General features: G+C 39.9%; 1 protein-coding gene across 6 annotated transcripts in view; it reads left to right on the forward strand.

The window, feature by feature from the left end:
- mast4 (microtubule associated serine/threonine kinase family member 4) overlaps nucleotides 1–22849 on the forward strand; it is a 340297-nt gene that overhangs the window by 140768 nt on the left and 176680 nt on the right. For all 6 annotated transcript variants that reach the window (XM_052019255.1, XM_052019257.1, XM_052019256.1 and 3 more), the window contains one exon: nucleotides 12314–12345. In XM_052019255.1, coding sequence (XP_051875215.1) covers nucleotides 12314–12345 — 32 coding nt within the window. The remainder of the gene's footprint in view (nucleotides 1–12313; nucleotides 12346–22849) is intronic.

Below are 22849 nucleotides of genomic sequence, written 5' to 3' on the forward strand. Positions count from 1 at the left end.
GTATATTCTCCCTGATGGCAGGGAGGAGAAGAGGGGAATGTTTGAGGCGGGAGGGGTCTTTGATTATGTTGGCTGCTTTACCGAGGCAGCGAAGTGGAGAGAGAGTCCATGGAGAGCAGACTTTTGCCTAATTCAGTTTCCTTATGCAGTGATAGATGAATAATCCTTTTATTAAGTACCTTGATATATCCTCCTAGGTAACCAAGACGAAGTTTTCATTCGTGAGAGTCACAAATAAAGGGATATCACTGCAAAATAAGGGGCTGGTCACTTAAAACTGAGGTGCATAGAAATTTCTTCTGAGAGTAGTGAATCTCTGGAGTTCTCGGCCTCTGAGAGTAGTGAAGGCCAGATCATTAGATATACCTTAATGTGGAGGTAAACATTTTAAAGCTCAAGGAATTGAGGGTTATGGGGTACAGGCACAGAAGAAGTGTTGAGGCCAGCATAAATCAGCTGTGATCATAAAGAATGGTGAGACTGGCTTGAAGGGCCCAGGGGCCTATTCCTGCTCCTGTTTTCTTGTGACCATGTCAAGGAATTTATGGAGTACACTTTGGGGGAAAAAAAATTGTGACTTAGCCGTGAATCAACTAGACAATTTAGTTAAACAAAAATGGTAGAATTTCTCCGTAATTAAGTGATTAATTGGACTTCTATTTTTGTAGTGTTAATTTAAACAAATTACTTTCTATTAAATCAATACTATACAGTGAAATTCCTTTGGAAAGGACAGGATTTGTATAAATTGTGCATCAGTGATGCATAACAAAGTGCGGCAGATTACTTTGTCTGCTCCCTAAGCACACTCTAATCACTTGTAATTTATAAAACTGACAGTGGCAGTATGAAATTTAGCGAGAGTTGGATTTGATAGTCATTACTATCCAATATTTAATATTTTCATTCCAGTCATTCACTGCACATCACCACCTTGGCTGCTGAAGCAGAAACTGTACTAGGACATATCCAAATGGAGCAAATATCAGTGACTGAGATAAATGAGCTTCCAGGTACTTGCTGAACTGTGTGTGTGTATAGGTACAATGGGATAGCAAGACAACATTTATAAACACAATGAGCCAAATAAGATATCGGACAAATTAAAAACTATCCATTGACTTTTCAAATTTTCAATATGCAGAGTTAATACTGAAACAGTTGATTAATGAGGCAATTGTTTTAAAGTAGATTTTAATAAAATCATGGAGTTATGAAGCAACAGGGACCATTGGGGAAAAATTAGGGTTGCATGTTTTTGCAGCATTCAAATTGTTGAAATACACTCAATTTTAATAGATAACTGAAAGCACATAGTCTCAACATCCACCATTTATAACGGCGAGGTATCATGTATGTTTAGCGTGCATGCTGAAGGAATGCGGAGTACTTGGTTACTGATGAAGTCTAGTTTAATTGTACATATGAGATTATTAGATTATTTCCTGCACTGGATGCAAGTTCTTTGGGCTTGACTCCTGGCATTGATATTCTCTGCAATTTCTTCCCACTGATGTTTCTTGTCACTTGACTGTTTGCTTGAAGGAACACAAAGTGCTGGAGGACCTCAGTCAGTCTATTTGCTTGAAGAACTTCCTACCATTGGGTAGAGGATGTCTCTCCTTTCCACCTCATCCACCAGGCATCTGTGAAATTGTTGGTCTCAGTACAATTATTGTGGTAGATAAATTGCGTGAGATTGAGCCTTAATAAAAGTTCTCTTTTGTGTGGACAGGACAACCTGATTTGGAATCCATAGGCTCTCTAGTGTTTAAGAGCAGAGGGTAGTCATCAGTCTTGTTTTGCTGCAGTGTTGTAAGTCTGGTAGAATATTTGATTCTGCTTATGAAAGCTAACGTTATTGCAGTCAGCATCAGTTAAGAATATTCTGAAAAGCTGAACTTGTGACATCTGTTCTTCCCTATGGATTTTTTCAGCCACTTTTTTTTAAAGGAAATGCTCTGTTCATTTTATCCCTATCAGCTTATTAATGCTGGGAAAAATGATGTTGAATGTTTGGTCAGTAAGGTACAAAGGAGATGAAAAGAAATCTGCGGGGGGGGGGGAATAAAGTAGCCATTGAGTATGCTCTTCATCATGGTTTTAAAACTTCTGTCTTGTAATTTAACTTCTGTCATGTAATTTCTTCTACAAATTTCATTTCTGTTACCTCAAGCTTTGAATTGCAGAGCTATCTTGGTGTTCCAAAGTCTGAAAAGTTTGAGGAAATGTGTACTTTCTCAAATGAGCCAAAACCGGAATGGTTAAACAATGGTTTAAGTTATTGAACTGGCACACAGGCCTGGATTATTGATCAGAGAAAGAAGTTCAATTCTCATCATTGCCAATAAAAAAAATTAAGATAGGTAATGATAAGTGTGAAATGACCTGATTAGTGTATTAACCCAATAATTTTGGGTTAGTATACCATTCCTAACTGGGTTATAAGTGCCTCCAGACCAACCAATATGGTTGATTCTTAATTGCCCCTTGAAATGACCTGACAAGTCACTGAGTTCGGGTGCCAATTTGGGATAGTCAATAAATGCTGTCTGCCCAGCAATAACTACATTCTGTGACCAAGTACGAAAATATATAATATAGAAACAGAAAAGGGAGGAAATACTCAGCAGGTCAGACTGTGTCTGTGGGAAGAGAAACAGAGTTAACATTTCAGGCTGAAGAGCTAATATCACATTTTTTTTTCCTCCATTTTTTTCCCCCTCTGGGAGTGGAGGACATGCCCAGCCTGGTCTGCTGGATATGTCTTTCTGATCAGCATTTTGCACTCCTACATCCTTTTGTCTTTATTTTCATTCTTGAACTGCTCCCATTCACTCGTTGACCAGATAATCTTGTTTACAGTTTATCTGATGGTCACCCTGGCTTTGCTCCATCAGGGACAATCCCCTCCCCCCCAACCTCCCTGTAGTTTAACGAGCTGCTATTGCTTCCTTCCCAGTTCTGACAAAATGTCTTTGACCTGAAATGTTAACTCTTTCCCTTCCCACAGATGTGCCTGAGCTGCTAAGTATTCCAGCATTTTCTGTTTTATTTTACATTTCTAATATCTGCAGTTTTTTTTAACCTACAAAAATATATACCTATTTTAACCTACATTTTGTGCTATCTTTAAAGTATCCTCCATGTTTCCAATTAATACGATGCTGATCTCGGGTAAAATTTAAGGTGGCTCTGTGTTCTATTGTTGGTGTGGTATGGTATAGAAATTCATAAGAAAAAATATTAATCTAAATAAATGTCCGCTTTAAATGGAGTATATGAGATTTTAATTTCAGGTTTAATCTTGTGAGATGAACATTACTTGTGATAAGTTAAATTTTTGCTGTATCTTGTGTATAGTCTTAGTATCATATTGTTGAGTGCTGCACAGACCAGCTGGAGAAAGATGAATGAGGAAATGTAGGACATAAAGAAGTGAGGGAAATAATGGGGAGATCAGCAGTGAGTTTGAATGGCTGGGATGGATTCCAACTAAGAGGGCAGAGATTCAATATTTTCAATAAATTGATCTAAAATTGTTTGGACGTCAGTGATAATTTTCGCAGCATCGCCTGCTTTGCTGTTGCAGAACTGGGAGATGGTGACATGCACAGTGCAACGGGTGGGAAACCATGGCCAGCATTCGACTGAATTCTGGAAATGGCAAGGAAAGCCAGAAAGCGAGATGAAGTCTGAAACCTTGTCAACAAGTCACAAGGCTCCATATCAGGATGACTGGGATGTTATGTCGTACTTCTGAAGTGTAAAAGCTGTTGATTGAAGTGTGCTGCAACTTGCCGTAAGCAACCAAATTAAATTTGGAGGTAGAATCGGCCATTTCTCTTCCATTCTTTCACATCAATGCAGTTCGTATTCTTGTGCTCCATCCATCACAGGCAGGCATGCTGTTTTCCTTCCACTTTCCGCAACCCTATCAGCATTAAATAATTCCAAGTTCAGATAGTTTTCAGGCACCCTACCGTTACAATCCTATAATCACATCAGTTCCTTCACCTACAGTGTGTGTCGATTATTTTGATGCGATTCTATGCTGGACCCTTTGGATATAAAATCTTTCACAAACTGATCAACATTTAGAATAATCTTTTGCAAAACCCAGGATTTAAATGTTTCATTGTATCTTTCAAGGTTTTGCCTTCAGTTTTGTGCTTGGAGTACTTTAGAACTGAATTTTGAGAGAATCCATAGTGATAATGGGCGAGTTCAAACTGGTAGTTTGTCTTTGTGCATAGGTCAACAAATTTGTTGTTCTCTCATAAATTATTTGTGAATTATTTTCCAATGTAGGACTTGCAAATGTGATCTTACTGCCTGGATGTTTTAACATCCAGGATCATTTCACCCACGGGAAACAAACTCTGATTTTTGCAGTCCAAAAGACTATTGCTTGCTGACACCTCGTATCGCTATAGAAATAAAAAATGTGTACACATGAAGTTTGATTCCTTTTTAACCTGCCTGGCTCTGCAACTTAGTTCTGTGTGCTTGTGGTTTCTGAATGCACTGGGTAAGTTGAAGATGATCTCAATCCAAGGGTAAATTCGGCATTAACAGTAATAGTGGAATGCTCCTAAGTGAGGACTAGATTTCTTTGGCATCTTTTAACGAAACAAGTATCTTGCGTATGGATGCATAGAGTGGCAGAAGACCGAAAACGTCGCTGCTTGAGGCGCAGTGAAAGTAACAGATTAGAAAACCTTAATGGTGATGCTCTATAGAGTAAGGGCAAGAGGCCTGATAGAGAATGCAAAGAGCATGATCTGGGCATGGGTTTAAGGGAAGAAGATACATGCTTTAAAGGATGGATAGATTTGTTGAAGACGAGGATGATTTTAAATTTGGTGTTGTCTGGTAAGGAACTATTGGAGGATTCCCTCTTCATAGAAATTAAGCAGTAGGTGAGGGCACTTGGCTCCTTAAACCTTTGCATTTAATAAGATCATGGCTGATCGGGTTGTAAACTCACCTTTGAATTCCCATCCTGAGGTTACCATTCAACCCTTGTATTACTGGCAGAAGCATCTAATTTTAAAATGCCACAGTGCAAATCAGAGGAGAGGCTTTGTTACACCTGTTTTCAAATGATTTTAAAATATTGGGATGGGAAGCTGAAAGATGGTAAAATCATGTGGAATGAAGCATGCATTCACCCTTGTAGAATCTGCAATGTTTACTGAACAGTAAATGGAAGTTGGTGTGATTACCAACAGCACAAGCAAAGTTGGAGGAGCTAACTAGTCATTAAGCAATGTGATTAGAATACATTGCAATTAATTGTATTTTGCTACTAAAGTTTGTGCCTGGATGGATGAGCTTCACCCCTTCACTACTCATCAATGTAAACATTATCTCATCAAGTTCTGTTGTTCTGTCATTACCTTTTTTAGTTTTACAGCAGGATTGGTGTGAAACAACTTGTTTCTTGTTGCATTTTGTAAACAAATAAACAAAAAGAAAATTGCAGTGATCTCATTTACAGTTGCCACCATATAATAGACCACCACCTTTTCAATTTCTTCACAATTCTAACATGCATTAGCAGTTGATAAAAGTTCTCACATCAATCGACAGACATTTTGAGGGGCTAATTTAGATAGAGTAGAAGTAATGTATGAGCCAATTATAGACATGATCCAAGATTCAGGCAGGTATCTCTTAAAGTGTAATACTAAGTAATGCCACTGGCAACACCTCTCAATGAATTTAGAGGCTGTCACGTTGCACAAAGAAGTATTTACTAGGAGATGTATTTTTATGTATTGTACTAGAGGGGACAGGAGCATGATTTCTCATTATGTTCGAATCCCATGGGCTGCCTGGATGCTTTTTAAATGGCCCTTTGCACTGCACTGAAGTGATACTGCAAAATTGTGTAGGAGTTATCTACTTCAGGTGATTGGCCAGGCTGTACTTCTAGATATGCAGGTTGAATATGAGCTGATACAGTGAGTACACAATATGTTTTCATATGTCGACAGGATGATTTGTTAACCTGAGATCCCTTCTGGTTATTTCAAAGGTTTATGTCAGTACTAAAGGTAGTGGAATAAAACATGAATTCACCCTTTTGGGTTCTTTATAGGCCAATGTTTTTCTCAATAGTTATTACTGAGAATAGAAAAAGTCATCATTCTTTTGTACGGTTTGTGCGATGTGGCTGTTGAATTTGCCTGTAACAGTGATCAGAAATTTACTTGCTTTACGTGTATTGTTTGTGGATTTTCAGGATGATAGGATATAACCAGTGGAATACTGCTTGTATCACAGCTTTCCATTCTGCATATGGTAACAGAGCATAATCTGTCCAAGCTTACTGACACAGCTCAGAGCTGAAGTAAGGTGCAAGGAGGACATGGGGATGTTGACACCTTAAGTGACAGGGCAAGAAGGAGTATGTAGTGTAAGTGTATGAAATTATTCACTTTAGCAGAAAGAATTAAATTAAAAATGCCTTTTTTAAAAAAGGGTGAGAGATGATTAAAGGTGGCTATGCAAAGGGATTTGGAAATTCTGCTTGAATCATGAAACATTATCAGGCAGGTGCAGCAGACAGCGAGGAATGCAAATGTATATTAGACTTTATTATAAATGGTTGGACTGTGTGAGCAAAGGGCTGCAATTATATAGAGCTTTGTTGAGGTTACATCTGGAGTATTGTGTACAGTTTTGGTCTCTTTACCCAAGGATGGATAAACTTGTCATGGAGAGGGCTTACTGGCTGGATTACTGGGATGTTTTATGAGCAGAGATTGAATAGATCAGTCCTAGATTCTCTGAGAAAATTGAACAGTTATTTCATTAAAACATATAACATTTTGCAGGAGCTTGACAGGATAGATGTTTAAAAGCTGTTTTCCCTGACTTGAGAGGATTGTGCAAGTTTGGAATCCACAACTCCAGAGGGGTTCAAGGCATATTCAAGGAATATATTCAAGGCTGTGATTGATTGATTCCAAGGCCACAGTAGGAATTGGGGGAGATGTCAGAAAAATGGAGAAGTTCAGCCACAAACCGGTTGAATGGCAGAGCTAGCTTAAGGGGCTGTTTGGCCTATTGTAGCTGCAGTTTCCTGTGTTCTTACAAGGCTGTAGATTAGTTTAACTGTTATTTTGGTGCACCATAGAGTCAAGTTGGTGAACTACCCGAGTTACCCAGTTTGTTAATACATGCCTAAAACAGCTTTATGATATTGTGAAAATGACAGCATGTTGGCCCCATTTGGGAAATAGGCATAAGAATATAAAGTGAGGGCTTTGCAGTCTTATTTTAATTCATATTTTTGAGATCTAGGAATGAATGACAAGGCAAATATTTATTGCCATTGAATAGTGTGGTAACGACTACTTTTAAATCATTAACTTCTGGAATTTCTAAATTCTGCCACAGTGATTGTGGAATTTGAACTCTGGTCTCTGGATTATAAATCTAGGCCTCTGGATTACTGGTCCAGTAATTTAACAGCTGTGCTGCCATTACTGCATTAGTTCATTGATATTGCACTGTTTTCAAATTTTAAAAAAAAAGTGGAGTCACCTATTTCTTTAATAGTAGGAAATGCAAACAATGGCCCCGTTCTGCTGAGATATGCCAGGAGTTCCAAGTAGCATTGCCATCATTTGCCTGTTTAAATTTCAGCATGCTTGGGACACCTGCACTTGCTCTGTCAAACACTGTAGTCCTGGACTCTATTATAGTTGGTGCTGTATATTTCAATATACTCTCCCACTGCATTTCCAGGTTTTGAGATCTGGTGCAGAATCCATGAACCCGTTGATATAACCATAGGGCAGGCGAAGAAGGACAAATTTTAAAATTTCATTTTTAATTTAATTTTTAAAATAAAGAAAATTAGTTGCACTTTTTTATTGTTTAAAATTGTTTTAGATCCTGTTATTAGTAAGCATTTAAAAACACTGACAGCATAGACAATTTGTTTTGCCTCCTGTCAAAGACTCTGCTGAAGTCTCAGGGAACTACTCTCTCTTCTGAGGGCCTTGTACTGGACTTTGGGACGACAGAATAAACCTTTGACATGTAGATTTGGTAAGCTTGGGCAACAGGGAGGGATTGCAAGTGCCAACCAAAGATGGACAATTAAAACACATTTCAACTAATCAAGTAGTATTGAAATTCCTTGAGGTAGAGGCTAGAATACCCCATCTTTTTTTCTGCTTGGTTTCTTCTTTCTCAGAGAAGTGACACAACCCATTTTGGATAACAATTGCCATTTTCAGTGTTAATTGTTGAACAAACAAGTACTTCACTGCAGCCACTAGTGTGTGCTGTACCACTGTGCAAAGTCAATAACTGAAAGCATTACTGAACTCCTAAGAAGTTACTGGAATGAGTTCTATAATAATGCTATAAATTTTCATGGCTTTGAATGCAAATGTGTACACCATACCCTATTGCACTAAATGCAAATATTATATGGTTCTGAACTGAGCATCAGGGAATGAAAGGATTATGAGAGAGTGCTGTGAAATTGGACTGTTACAGAGGAACATCAAGTAAAGAAATGTGCATGAGGCATGAATTCATGGGATGGCTCAGAGTGTGGAGAGCTGGTGTGTGGTGGATAGAAAATAGACTAAATAGAGAAAGCAAAAAATAGTGAATGAGGCCGTGGCATGCAGAAGGCCTAAGTGTCCAGTGATTGTATGAGGATTTGAAGTTGGAGGTGGAAGGAAAGCTAAGTTCATCTTGCAGATGGCACCCAATTTGGAGAGGACATTGTTCAAACAATAGGTAAAGAGAGAGCTGGCATTTATTATGATGAAGGGCAGGGTAATGAGAGTAAGGCAAAAACAAAACTTGAGTTCCAAGCTACAGGAGAAGGAACTGAGGGTTTTAATGGATAGTTTTCTAAATCCATCAGCATATTATGTGGTAATAATAAGGCTGTTTGTACTTTCTCTCTATTTCTGCATTTCAAAAAGTCTCAAAAGTAATTACAAGGTGGCTGTAGCCTGAGTACTCTTTAAAGTTTGGGTCAGCAAGGATTGGCAAGAATTGCTAAAATGAGCAATTTGACTAATACTTTACCTGTCTTGAGGCACCTGTGGCCAAAAGTGAGGCTGAAGTGCCTGTGATTACCTTGTGGAGGATTTGGAGAGGGAGCATTCGGAATACTCTAGGGAATTGGGGGAATGGCTTATTTGTGTTTAAATGCTGGATTGAAAAGAAAGCGGGGCCAGTTTCCAGAGTGATTATCAGTATTAACATACTGAAAGCAGTGGACTATTTGAGGTTGGGGCAACAAATTTCTGTCAGCTGATAGAACCAACTTGATTGACTTTGGTGTTTTGTGAGTTTTTACTAAAGTACTTTTAAGCATTTTTTCTCCCTCTTTGGCTGTCTGAAGAGGACATTTAACTGTGTACAAATGTGTGTGTGTTATGAGAGAGGTGGCGGCAGATGGGGGCGTGGTATGTGGAAGGTATGGCATGAGATGTACAGAATGAACTTTCTGGCCTTTTACCATTTCTTCTTTTTTGCATGAGATTTTCACAGACTGCTCAAACAGGAAGCATTATATTAAACTTGAAACTTGAGAAGAGTGGTGGTGTCCCTACAGTTCAAATTTAACTACTTTCTTTGTCGTCTTAGACTGTTGCCTGGGGCAGTGGATGACTTGCACCAACTTTTGTTTTGAAGAGTGGTAGGCACCTTTGTGCAAGTTCTTTTAAAATGGAATAGACATTGCACATCAGTTGTTACACAGCCTTGACGGCATGGTCTTGTGCTAGTGGCACAGAGGTCCAGGATAACTGGAAATAGGCTCTGCTGCTCAGATTTGGTCAAAATGTACATGAATGTGTGAGTAGGTGTGTGCACACACATTCAGGATGAGGAAGGAGGGTGAACATGCACCAGTCAACATTGGGGGAATTGGCAGTGGAGACGGTCAGCAGCCTTAAATCCCTGGACACTAATGTATCAGATAACCTGTCCTGGGCACAGCACCTTGATGCAATCGCTAAGATAAGATATCTTTATTAGTCACATGTACATTGAAACACACAGTGAAATACATCTTTTTGCATAGTGTTCTGGGGGCAGCCTGCAAGTGTCACACATGCCCACAACTTCCTAACCCGTATGTCTTTGGAATGTGGGAGGAAACCGGCGCACCAGTGTCTTTACTTTCTTAGAAGGTTAAGGAGGTTCAGCACGTTGCTGAAAACCCTAACAAACTTCTACAGATGTACTGTTGAAAGTATCCTGACTGGTTGCACCATGGTCTGGTACAACAATTTGAAAGCAAGAAGTTGTAGAGAGTAGTGGACTCGGCCCCATACATTACAGGCACATCCCTCCCCACCACTGGTAGTGTCTACATGAGGTCTTACCTCAAGAAGGCAACATCTATCATCAAAGATCCCCACCATCCAGACCATTCCATTGGGCAGGAGGTACAGAAGGCTGAAGTCCCACACCACCAGGTTCAAGAACAGCTACTTCCCTTCAACCATTTGGTTCAACTTGCACAACCCTAATCACTACCTCAGTATAGCAACACTATGACCACCTTGCACTACAGTGGAGTTTTTTTTTGGTTATAATTGTGTTCTCTCTGGAATAACTTTGTTATAATTTGTTCAATTTATGTTTTTCTTGTGAATGCTGCTTATCTGATGCTATGTGGCTGTGATGCTGCTGGAAATAAGTTTTTCATTGCACCTGTACATACGTGTACTTGTGCACATGACAATAAACTCAACTTTGACTCATTTGCAAATGCACATACTCATAATCGCACACACAAGCACTCAGTCAATGTTTCTCAGTAACCTGAAAAAATGTGGGAAATGTAAAGGTTGAGGATCCTGTTGTTTCACTTCCCTTGGAGGATCTGTGTCATTGTTGGTGTCCATAAACCTTCGATTTATTTTCATATTTCCTTCTGATATTGGGCCCGTTGCATCTATGCCAGCTCTCAGAACAATTCCATTCCCCTCTTATTTATTCATTAACAGTCCCCTAATTTTCCCACCACTCACCTACACAGAATTTAACAACCAGCATGTCTTTGGACAGCAATTATTTGTGAACATCCTCCCAATGGACTGTGAAAATCGGTGTTTAAAAACTTCAAGATGAGAGATGGTCAATGGAGGATCTTACCTTTTGACATTTGGCTGGGCGCTGCTGGACCTGGCTTCACTGCCTGCCCAGAATAACGTTTTCCGAATGCAGAAAGTAGCTTGAGTTTCTGCCTGGGAGGCACCCTACGAGACAGAGCATACCCGAATGACCTTCGGAAAAAGGCATTTAAAAGGTCTTCAGCTAAATTTTTAAAACAAAAACTAATTAATACATTAAGTTAGTGACATTTAATTTAAAATGTTAATATAAATGGACTCCAGGGGTTACCAGGACTTGCACCATTTTTTAAAATCTTTTGAATGGGATCGTACCTTTATTCCAACATCCCCTATTGCAAAGACGAGGTCTGAATGGAGAGAGCCTCTACCTCTTCTGTTCACCACGTCGGTGCTCTAGCTTTGGATCATTGGCAGTTCAGTCAGGTCGTCGTGCAGTTCCAGCATTTGGATAGGTCAGATGTGCCAGCATCCGACCTTCAGTATGTTTCAATGAACATATTTAAATCTTACCCAGGAAGTCCTGCCATGGATTAGCTGGTAAACATAGGAAATCACCAGCTATAGCCAAGCAGGATTCAATCCATCTTCCCACCTTGCATTATCCTGTTGCCCAAACTCCAAGTTACATTGCTTTGAATTGACTTTGCCAGAGTGGATTCCGATAATTTCATCAAATGTAAACTAATAAATGGCCATGATTTGAAGCCCTCAAGATTTGCCCCTGTGAGCTGTATGCATCTACTTGCTGACTGAGATGTTAGCTGGGTGTATTTCTTTTCACATTCCACCCTCACACCCCCACACCCCCCACTCTTCCCCACCCACCACTGAAATTTATTAGGTCCCTTTGACTTGCAGATTTTGCTTTAGAGGAAAGTGAATTCCTACAATTCACAGTACAAGATGCTGTAGGCCCTTTCAATAATGTCTCCTGAGTAGTTTTGCTATTATAAATTGGTATGGGGATCAAGCTTGAAGCTTTCAAATTTGACAGTAAACTTGCATTACTGTATAACCTGTACCTTCTCAATAATCAACACATAAAACAAACACTGAAATTTCCGCAGGGAATTTTATTTAGTTGATGCCATTACCCTCATTTTTAAGCTAATGGATTTTCATTGCTGAAAATAACAAAGTAGACAACACTAATTGCATTTAACACTTTTTTTCTTTTTCAGAAAGAATTGAGCCTTCCCCGAAGAGGAAGTCTGTAAGTAGAGCTGATTTATATCTTTCAATTTTGCTGCAGATGGGTGCTTAATGATTTTTTTTAACTTTTTAAATTGGTTGCATTGTTTGCGGCTTTCTGAAGCACTGTATATAATTTTTATCCAGTACAGGCATTGACCTCTGGTGACATGTTTATGCAAATAAGCCATTATTTTGTTGATGCGGTGAGATCATCACGTTTCACAGCTGCTGAACATGGGCTGGATACTTCAATAGCTCCATAGTTGATGAATATTTTGTTTATACAGTTCTAAGAAGGAGATAATTGCTTGAAGAATTGTGGTTACTCTTCAATTGCTCTATACTTGTAACAGTTAACTATTTACAGTCTGCTTTGTGTTAAGAAGCAATGTATTCCAGCTTGGGAAAATTAGCATGGCTTGGTTTGGCCATGTGGTCCCTGTGTTTCTATGCAACTTCAATGCCCCTTGAATAACTGCTCTAACAAAAAAAAGGGCCAATACGAGAACTTGTACACTTGCCACTTGACAAAAGTAGACTGGTATCTGGAAATGTTTGTAATGCATAAATATTCAATTTATTGACCATGTGCAGTTTTGAGCTACTTAAATGGGCCTTCCAGAATGATCAGGAAGGCCCATCAGAATTAATAGCCAAGGTTGCCAGCTTCACACACTTCATTATTTTTTTACATAACCTAGAGATCTAGTTAATGACTCGAGGAAGACCCTCCATCTTCATGAGGCCCCCAGGGTGGAGAATAAATCTTGCTTTGAAAGTGTTGCTTGTATGCTGAAAACATTGCCAAGAAGACGTAGGATTTAAAAAAAAACAAATTTTCAGGTTTATTCATGACAAGACAAAATTCACTTGGTGCCAACAAAACTGGATCTTGATCATGTTTTGAGCCATCCTACTCTCAGCTCTGGCACATGGAGTCTTTGTTGTACTGTTGCTGCTGCATCTCACTTAATGGGGAGATCTGCTGCAAAGCGATAGAGGTTTAGGTGCAGTTCTTTGATCCCTGGTTGTTGAATTGTATTCCAGCCAGTGGCTGGAATAAGTTTATCTGCATCTTAGTGAAATATATGTTTGCTGATGTAACTTACTTTGTACAAAATGACCCATAAGATTTGTTGGTGCTGGAACTTGCAGTTGTCAGCATAAAGTACCAATAAGGTAAGATATCTTTATTAGTCACATGTATATCGAAAAACACAGTGAAATACATCTTTTTGCATAGTGATTCAACACTAAATAAGCAGTGGTGAAAAGGCAAGTATAGGCCCAATGCAAGCTTAAGGATGGATTACAAATCTCAGGCGTTGACTTGGGCACTACACCAAGTGGGAGACATTCTGGTGGTCTTGGAAGGAAGTGCACGTAGGTGCTTAAATGAGATTTGATGAGTTATAAGAAAGCTAAGACCATTTATATAGTGTGTGGCATTTCTTGGAAATGATGCTAAGCCATTTAACATCTATAAAGGAATTGATAAACTCCATCAGAGTAAATACAAGCACTGAAGATCAAAGGTACATTGATTTACTCTTAACTTAGAAAAGGTGATTACACAGTTAAAGATCCGGCTTCCTCACATAGGCAGCAATAAATACACCATAAAGTCTACCCACCGAGATGGTGGGTAGTGGAGAGTGCTGCACATTTGTGGAAACTGATGGATGTATACTTGGCAGTCAGATCCTTGGATCAAGATGAAGCGAGGTAAGAAGTGGGTCACTGAAATTATTTCCAAGTGGATGGTTATACTATAATCTAGGCTCTTTTGTTCACATAATAACTGATATTTCCCTTTTAATTGTATCATTTGAGAATTCACAAGTTGGGTAGGAAATCTCTTTTAATATTAGATCCAGTTTACAATTTTGTCAAAGTCCACTGGAAGTTTTATCAGAAAGCCTCTTCCTGTGTGGTTCAATCTGCACATATCCAAGTAAAAGGCATTGTTACCTCTTTTAGTCACTGAACAGTGAAGTATTTTTGAAGCCTTATGCGGCAGATGTTGTTTGGGAGAGGATGCTGATGTTGGTTCACTTATCTTCTATTGGACTGGAAAGATTTTGCAGAGGTTGCATTGATGGTATCTTTCCAGTGACTTGAGTTGCTTGCTGCAAGCACTCCAGATCTGACGAGCACATAAGAGGGCAAGGAGTTGTAAGCCAGATCAGAGGTCTTCACTCATCCTTTTCCTTAATCAGCCAAGGGCTGTTCTGCTGCAGTAAAAGCGCTGGTAAATTTCATCATTCATGCCCACTTCATTTGAGAAGTGGTTCCTGATCTATGAGAAAAGGACTATATCTTCTAGGGTCTTGCAGTGAACTTTATTGTCAGAGACAAGTGTTGTACAGTGGAGGCATTTGGTAGACGAGCTTTGTTTCATTGATGTTGTGTAAGCCTCACCTCTTGTATGCTTCAGAAAACAAGTTAATGTTGGCTTGGAGCTCTGTATTTGAATGTACGCTAACACAATGCTGCAGCTCGAGTTTTGAGGTTGTGTGATCTTGGTCCTGGAGTGGAGGTGAAAAAGGTTGAACAATTTCCTAGTAGTTCTGCAGAATATTTCCATTTCAGCAGAAGATCTGTTGGAGTGATGTATAGAATTGCAGTGAGAAAGATTGAAAACAGTGTTGGGGCAATAATGCAGCTTTGCTTGGCACTGGTTTATATTATGACTAGCTCCATTGTGGATTCATTGATTCAGGTCATGGCTGGTATACCATCATTAAGTAAATATAAGATGCAGAGGAATATATCCAGGTTGTCAAATTTGAGGAATCCCCCATGTTCTTGGATGGAGTGAAAGGCTTTAGTGAGATCATAAAAGGTGCTACTTCCTGTATCTTTAGTTGTTGTGCATTGAAGATCATATCCACTATGCATTTTAGATGGATGGAATCCATACTGATTTGGGGAGCAGCTCTATGGCCAGTGGAGGAAGCAGTTGAAAAGGATCCAAACAATGACTCTTTCTGTGACAGACAACAGGGGGACCCTTCTTATTACTACAATCTCCTTTCCTGATGATGATGCCCACGGTTAGAACATCACTGGTATATCTTCCCAAATGTGGACAGTGAGTTGTGGATTTGTGACGCAGGTTCCTCACTGCCAAGTTTTAAAGTATTTAAGTACCTGAGGCTTTGTTGCTTTCTAGTTGAAATAATTTCCAACTTCATGTTAGTCAGAAATGCCAGCAAGGCTGCTCTGAATAGGCTGTTGTGGGATTGTATTAAGAAGTGTTCACCCTGTGGGCATTGATGCTTCTCTGTACTTAATAAGTTTTACTCTTGGGTCTCAGTGGGGTTGGCATTGATACTGCTGAAAGACCTCCACATGTAATGGCTGTGAGCTCCTGAGCCTTCTGTGCTGTCTCCACTCACCATCTGTTCTTTACCTCATGAGTTTTCAGCTGGATCTTAGCTGCCTTATGCCTGTTTTGTTTTGTTTTTCTTTTTTGTTTCTTCTGAGGCATGGTGGAGTTTCCAGTCCAGGCGTGCTATGACCTCATCCTCAACACCTATTTAAACGCCATCACTTCTGCTGGGAAGGCTATGCCATTCACATGCCCAACACTAGACTCCCGAGACAGTCGTACAGTTTCAAGAAACGAGACTGCAGATGCTGGAATCTGGAGCAAAAAATAAACTACTCCAAGAACCCATCTGGTCAAGCAGTATCTGTGGAGGTAACAAGGATGTGTTGATGTTTTGGGTCGAGACCCTGCATCAGGATGCAGTTCCAGGCATTGTTTTAGGAAGTGATTGCACAGAGGAGAAAACTCTCCTCGACAAAATGATATAGCACCTACACCGACTCCTGGGAATTCCTAGATCATGAGTACTCAAAATGGAAGAGGAGCATTTGGGATGACGTAAGAACCTTGTGTGAACAGCCCTGCATAAGTAGTGGAAGGAGCACAAAACATCACAAACTACCCACTGACATGTCTCTTCAAGCAGCTTTTGCCCCATCATGTGGAAGAATCGTGGTTCCCACATTGGCCTCATCCATCACCTCAGAACCTGAGTGGAAGCAAGTCATCGTCAATGCCAAACGACTGTCTAAGGAGGAGAAATATTTGAAACATTGGAGTGTTATTCTAGAGCGAATTTTTCTGAGTGGTAAATGTGTTCTGTCTGTGATTTAGAACATGACTTACAGAGAAGTGTCTTGATGGATTAATCTGATCTTGACACCCCTTGTGTTCATGACATCCCAGCTCACTTCTCCCACCTCTGCCCCCACTTCCTCATCCCTGCTCTTCCATTGTCAGGTTTGGATGGGATATTCTAAGTGGTCAGGTGATTTAATAAAATAATGTGTTTAGCAATAAAAATATGCTCGGTACTGAAGTCTGGTCCAGAATTGCACTTCGTATGTGTGCCTGCTTTTGGCCAACTCAAGTCTGTATAGTTCCGAGTTCGGTGGGGGGAACGTTAATGATTATTTTGTTGTTATGCTGTTTGGGGAGGTACTGTCAGGCATCCTGTTAAAGTTGCACATCTTTGGTGTAGCACACTTGGAGTTTTCAATGAGAGCAAGTCTGCCAGTGAAAACTTTTAATGTTTACGTTGATTTCAGGTGATCTCAGATTGATTTCAGAAAGCTTTCTCTCTGGACTTCATAGAATTCTATGGACTGTGTGCAGTAATTGTGACCTATAGGAACTGTGTGGCTCCAGCATAATTGATCGTAGAGGTGACACAGCTTTTCTAACAGATAAGGCGTAAAGGAAATAAAGTAAGAAATGAAATAAGGGATATAAAATCTTGTTCACAGTTCGGATCTGGCTTTTTTCAGTTCACGAAATAGATTGTCGGGCAGGCTCTTTGAAGATGGCCCTTGTGTTGCTGATTTATAGATTAGGCAGACTTGATGAGGTTCAAAGGCCTTTCCTGTTTTATGTTTTACAATCTTTATACTATGTTTGATTCACTGCTTTACTAAGCACTTTGATGTTACCTCACCTTCCATCCCACACCAATAAAGGTGACCAGTGAACAGCATTTGTGTACACCTTGGCTTAGTTGATAGCTCCATTGAGTCAGAATGTTGTAGGCTCAAGCCTCACAGGCAGTTTGCCACTTTAATTACACTGATGCCTTGTCAGCCTTTTTAGCTGTTTTAGCAGAACGATTTTTTTTAAAAAAAAAGCAGATAGCCAGGCAATATTTATTTCATTCCTATTTGTGTGATCTTGCTGCATTCAAAATGGCTGGTTGCAAATTGTCACTGCAGTTCAAGGTGATTGGTCAATTTGTTTGAATATTTGTGAGATGTAATGAATATAATACAATCCTTTTATATTGCATCAGGTGCAGCATTTAGTTTATTTTTGCATTATTTTATTTGTGACACAAGTGACTTCTATGTTACTTTAGGCTTAACAGTTGAGGTCTGTGATTCAGCAAGCTTTGATAGTATTTCCCAAATGATTATAATTGCCTGGGCCGTTCTAGGTTGCTACAGAAACAATTGACTACTGCAGTAGCCTGTGATGTATTATATAGACATTGTTGGCAAAAAAAACTAACCTTAAATTGCTCTATTACTGTTATGGTTGGCTCCATGTAATCAGAATGCACAAGGAACAAAATTGTCTATTTATCTGCACTGGATTTGTAAATTTCTGTACTGTATGTTGTGTGGGATTTTCAAATCCTTAATTATCTTCTTAATTCATGTGCCTTTGTAATCATTAAATGACAATTCACTTGTGATGTATCCGACCTACAGTGAATTAAGCTATGTTAATGGTTGTAAAGGTGCACTTCAGATAAATTATTCCCACTGAATTGATCGTTGCAGCTGTGCAATGGGGCTTATCGAATTTGTGATTAGAATAGACACACTTTATCTTTGGGCACACAAGGTGATGACGGTTACTGCTGACCATAGGATTAGCAATTGCCACATCAGTTAGGTTGCTGAGGTCTAGCCATTGTATCCAAGTTATTTTGCTTAGAGTGGAAAAATAGTCTCAACTATTGGATAAATTTAGTGTTTCCATTGCTTTAAGCCATATTTAAGTATATGTTTCTCCCTCTGTAGAAGTAATGCAGTGCAACGTGCCTGTCTATTTCTTCCGATCCTTTGTTGCCCTTTTTCTGCAGTACCATTTCTTGACAGACTGGTTAAGCTGAGGATCTGTTCTCTGGTTTCCGATTTTTGTTTAGGAATAAAGACTAATCTCTGTCATTTGAATGTTATTTGTAGGAAATTTTCATGTGTTGGAAAAAGTCAGTTGAAAACAAGGGTGACATTTCAGGCTGGAATGACTGACCATACCTGCTTAAGTTGTGTTTTTGGCAGGAGACGTTTGTATGTCTTTATTGCACGTAGTTCCACTGCTAAGCTTAAAATATGTTGGCTAACAGCTGAAAGCACTTTGCATCCGGTTTCCCTGTCATCAGGAATTAAGCTGCCAAAGCCAGACCTGAAGTAGTTTGCAGGAGATCAGATCTTTTTGTTTATAAGAAGGCACTTTGTCAGTTGTTATTTTGAGCTTTTCTGGTTTTTCCTTTAACTGATGATGTTGGAGAATCTCATTCGGCTTCATTGTGTTAAGCATTTTATTTTGGGTGTGTTATAACAATTGCACAAGAAAAGGAAGTAGGAATAGGCCACTTGATCCCTCAAACCTGGTCCACCATGCAATAAAAGTGTGGCTGACCTGAGTTTGGCGTCGGCTCCACTTTCTTTCCTGTTTCCCATCACCCATGATTCTATTGACCAGGTTTCATCTGCCACTGACTCTGCTACTCCAACTTTCTGGGCGAGAGAACTCAAAAGATTCACAGCACGATTCGGTCTGAAATAGACGCATTGTTCTGAAACTAGGCCTCTAGTTCTAGATTCCTCAGCAGAATCTATTCTGTTAAGCTCTCTCAGAATCTTCAATGCTTCATTAAAATCATCTCTGAATCTCAGAACATAGAACAGTACAGCAGAGGAACAGGCCCTTCAGCCCACAGTGCATGTGCCAACCATGATGCCAATTTAAATTAATCCCATCTGCTTGCATGTGGTCTATATCCCTCCGTTCCCTGCCTGTTCATGTGTTGGTCTAAATGTCTCATAAATGTTGCTATCATATCTATTTCCATCACCACCTCTGCAATGTGTTCCAGGCACCTACCACTCCGTTTAAAAACAAAACACTTGCCTTGCAAATCTCCTTTTTAAACTTCACCCTGCTCACCTTAAATCTATGCCCTCAAGTATTTGACATTTCCACCCTGGGGAAATAGAGTGACTGTCCACCTTATCTAGGTTTCCCAAAATTTTATACACTTCTATCAGGTTGCTTCTCAGCCTCTGACGTTCCAAAGAAAACGATCCAAATTTGTTGAATTTATATCTAATACTCTCCAATCCAGGCAACAACCTAGTGAACCTCTTCAGCACCCTCTCCAAAGCCTCCACATCCTTCCTGTAACATAGCAACCAGAACTGCACACAGTACTCCAAATATGGCCTAACCAAAGTCTTGTACAGCTGCAACATGACTTCCCAACCTTGATGCTCAATGCCCCAACCAATGAAGTATGTTGTATGCCGCTGATGTCTGCTGAACACCACTTGTCACAGACCTCCAGAATAACATCCATCCATCACTATCCTCTCTCTTCTATGGCCACGCCAATATCGAATCCAATTTACCAAGTCTCGATGGATCCCATGTTCCTTAAAACTGCACGAGGGATGTTGTTGAATTTCTAAAATCCATGTTGACAACATCCACTGCCTTCATCAATCATCTTTGTCAATCAGGTTTGTGAGTTGTGACCTCCCCAACACACAGCCATGCTGACTACAAGTCTATGCTGTCTCAGATGTGAGTAAATCCTATCCCTTTCTCCATTAATATCCATACCACTGATATAAGGCCCATAGGCCTATAATTTCCTGTTTTGTCCCTATTGCCCTTCTTAAATGAAGGAATAGCATTGATTATTCTCCAGTCCTCTGGGACCCTGCCTTTGGCTAAAGAGGATACAAAGATTTTTGTCAAGGCCCCAACAATCTCTTCTCTTGCTGCTTTCAGTAACCTGGGATAGATCCTATCAGGACCTGGGGACATCCACCTTGATGTTCTTCAAAAGACCCAACACTTCCTCCTCCTTGATAGCAACATGCCCCAGAATATCAGCATACCCTTCCCTGATCTCACGATCCCCAATTCTTTCCCCTTGGTGAATACCTGATGAAAACTTTGAGCATTTCCCCTACCTACTCAATCTGTTCTTAAAGGGCAGATCCATCAACTCCAGGAATTGACTTTGTGAACCTACGTTCAGCTGCTTCTGGTGTAAGTATATTCCTCTTAAATAAAGAGACTATAACTATATGCAGTCCTTCAGCTGTGAACTTGCTGGTGCCCTGTGAAGTTACAGCAAGACTTCCCTACTTTTACAATCCAACTCTCCTATAATAAAAGTGAACATTCCAATAACTTTCCTAATTAGTTGCTGTAGCTGCATACTGATGTTCTGTGTTTTGATTGAAAAAGATGCCCAGATTCCTCTGTAGCACGGTATTCATAAGTCTCTCACCATTTTAAACAATATCCCGCTTTTCTTTCCTCTCTACCAAAGTGGATCATCTTGCATTTCCCCACATTATACTCCATTCCGTTTCCTTTGGAAGAAAAGTATTACGATATACGTTTTCAAATGTAATGGTAGCTTGTTGTAAGAGCCTTTTGTGCTTTGTTTAACTTCGAGGTTTCTTGCTTTGAGTATCCAGCATCACGTTGATGGGGCATGGACTGAGAACCATCATGGGACATTTCCACAGTTCTGTGTGTATGTATATGCACACCTGTTGGGCAGAATTTCACTGTTGTGTGGTTAGCCAAGTGAATAATTTTAAGCACTCTATACCTTTTTAAAAGAATGTGTTAAGGATGTACTAAAACCTATTGAATTGTCATTGGTCCAGAAAAGCTGGAAAGTGTGAAAAAGATTTATGGGAATGTTGCCAGGACTCAAGTGCCTGAGTTATAGGGAGAGATTGGGCAGGCTAGGACTTTATTCCTTGGAGTGTAGGGAGGCTAAGGAGTGACCTTACAGAGGTGTATAAAATCATGAGGGGCATAGGGTGAATGCGTACAGTCTTTTTCCCAGGGAAAGTGGAATCAAAAACTAGAGGGCACAGATTTAAGGGGAGAGAGGAAAGTTAAGGTATGATTTCTTTATTAATCACATGTACATCGAAACACAGTGAAATGCATCTTTGTGTAGAATATTCTGGGGACAGCCCGCAAATGTCACCACACTTCTGGCGCCAACATAGCATGCCCACAACTCCTAACCCATACGTCTTTGGAATGTGGGAGGAAACTGGAGCACCCGGAGTTAACCCAAGCAGTCACGGGGAGAACGTACAAACTCTTTACAGACAGCAGCCAGAATTGAACCTGTTGCTGACGCTGTAATAGCATTATGCTAACCTCTACACTACTGTGCCTGCCCTTGACGGGTAACTTCACACAGAGGGTGTGTAGAAAGAATGGGCTGCCAGAGGAAGTGGTTGAGGCAGGTACAATAATAACACTTAAAAGACAATCAGACAAGTACATGGATAGGAAAAGGTTTAGAGAGGTATGGGACTAACCTAGGTGGGCATCTTGGTTGGCATGATGGGCTGGAGGGCCTGTTTCTGTGCTGTATTACTCTAAGACTCTAAATCTTCACATGTCAGCCTAAATCTTCTACCTAATCATTGACTTCTCCCAGATAAATGCCCCAGTGGGTAAATCATGAGTCAGGACAAAGGAAAGTACCTGGATCTCAGCATTGTTCTGATTTACCATTATATGTGCTTTGCAGGAAGTCAGAGGCATCAATCTTCGCTAATTGTTGCCCTATATTGCACCTAAAAGCATTAGGCCCATGTACAGTGCTCTCCTTGCCTTCCCAACTGAGCTCCAAATCTCAGCCTTACTAACTCAGGCGCCTTGGTATCGCAACATCCATTAAGCTTTCAGAATTCATTTTGAAGTTGGAAATAAGCTTGTTATATTTATAATCCAATGTTTTATTCTGTTTCAGAATATGAAGCTGTAAGAATTGATTGCTCTACCCTCCTTGAAAACACCTTTGGAAATTCATAGTGTCAACTGTAATGAAAATGTGTTATTAAAAATTGATACCTTATCCTACATTCAGACATCCTATGCATACAAATCAACAAAATGTCATTAAATAAGAACTTGGGGATGCTGTTTGGCTAAGATTTTCCTTTCACAAACTGCAATGTATCCTGATATTACAGCTCCTCATTCTTGATGTACTCTTTTGTTCCTTATTTTGCATATAACAACAGTATTCTTCTGAAAGCTCTGTGCTTGGTAAACGTGGTTCAGCTACATATGTAGTCATCTTATTGCATGGATCATGATATGAGTGAGGCTACAGAATGAGTGTGGTCCAAACTCAAGTCCCCAAAGGCAGATCAAATGGAAGAAAATACTGTGGTTGCCATGAAAATGGGTGCGG

Source organism: Pristis pectinata, chromosome 7, assembly GCF_009764475.1.
Source record: "Pristis pectinata isolate sPriPec2 chromosome 7, sPriPec2.1.pri, whole genome shotgun sequence".
NCBI lineage: Eukaryota > Metazoa > Chordata > Chondrichthyes > Rhinopristiformes > Pristidae > Pristis > Pristis pectinata.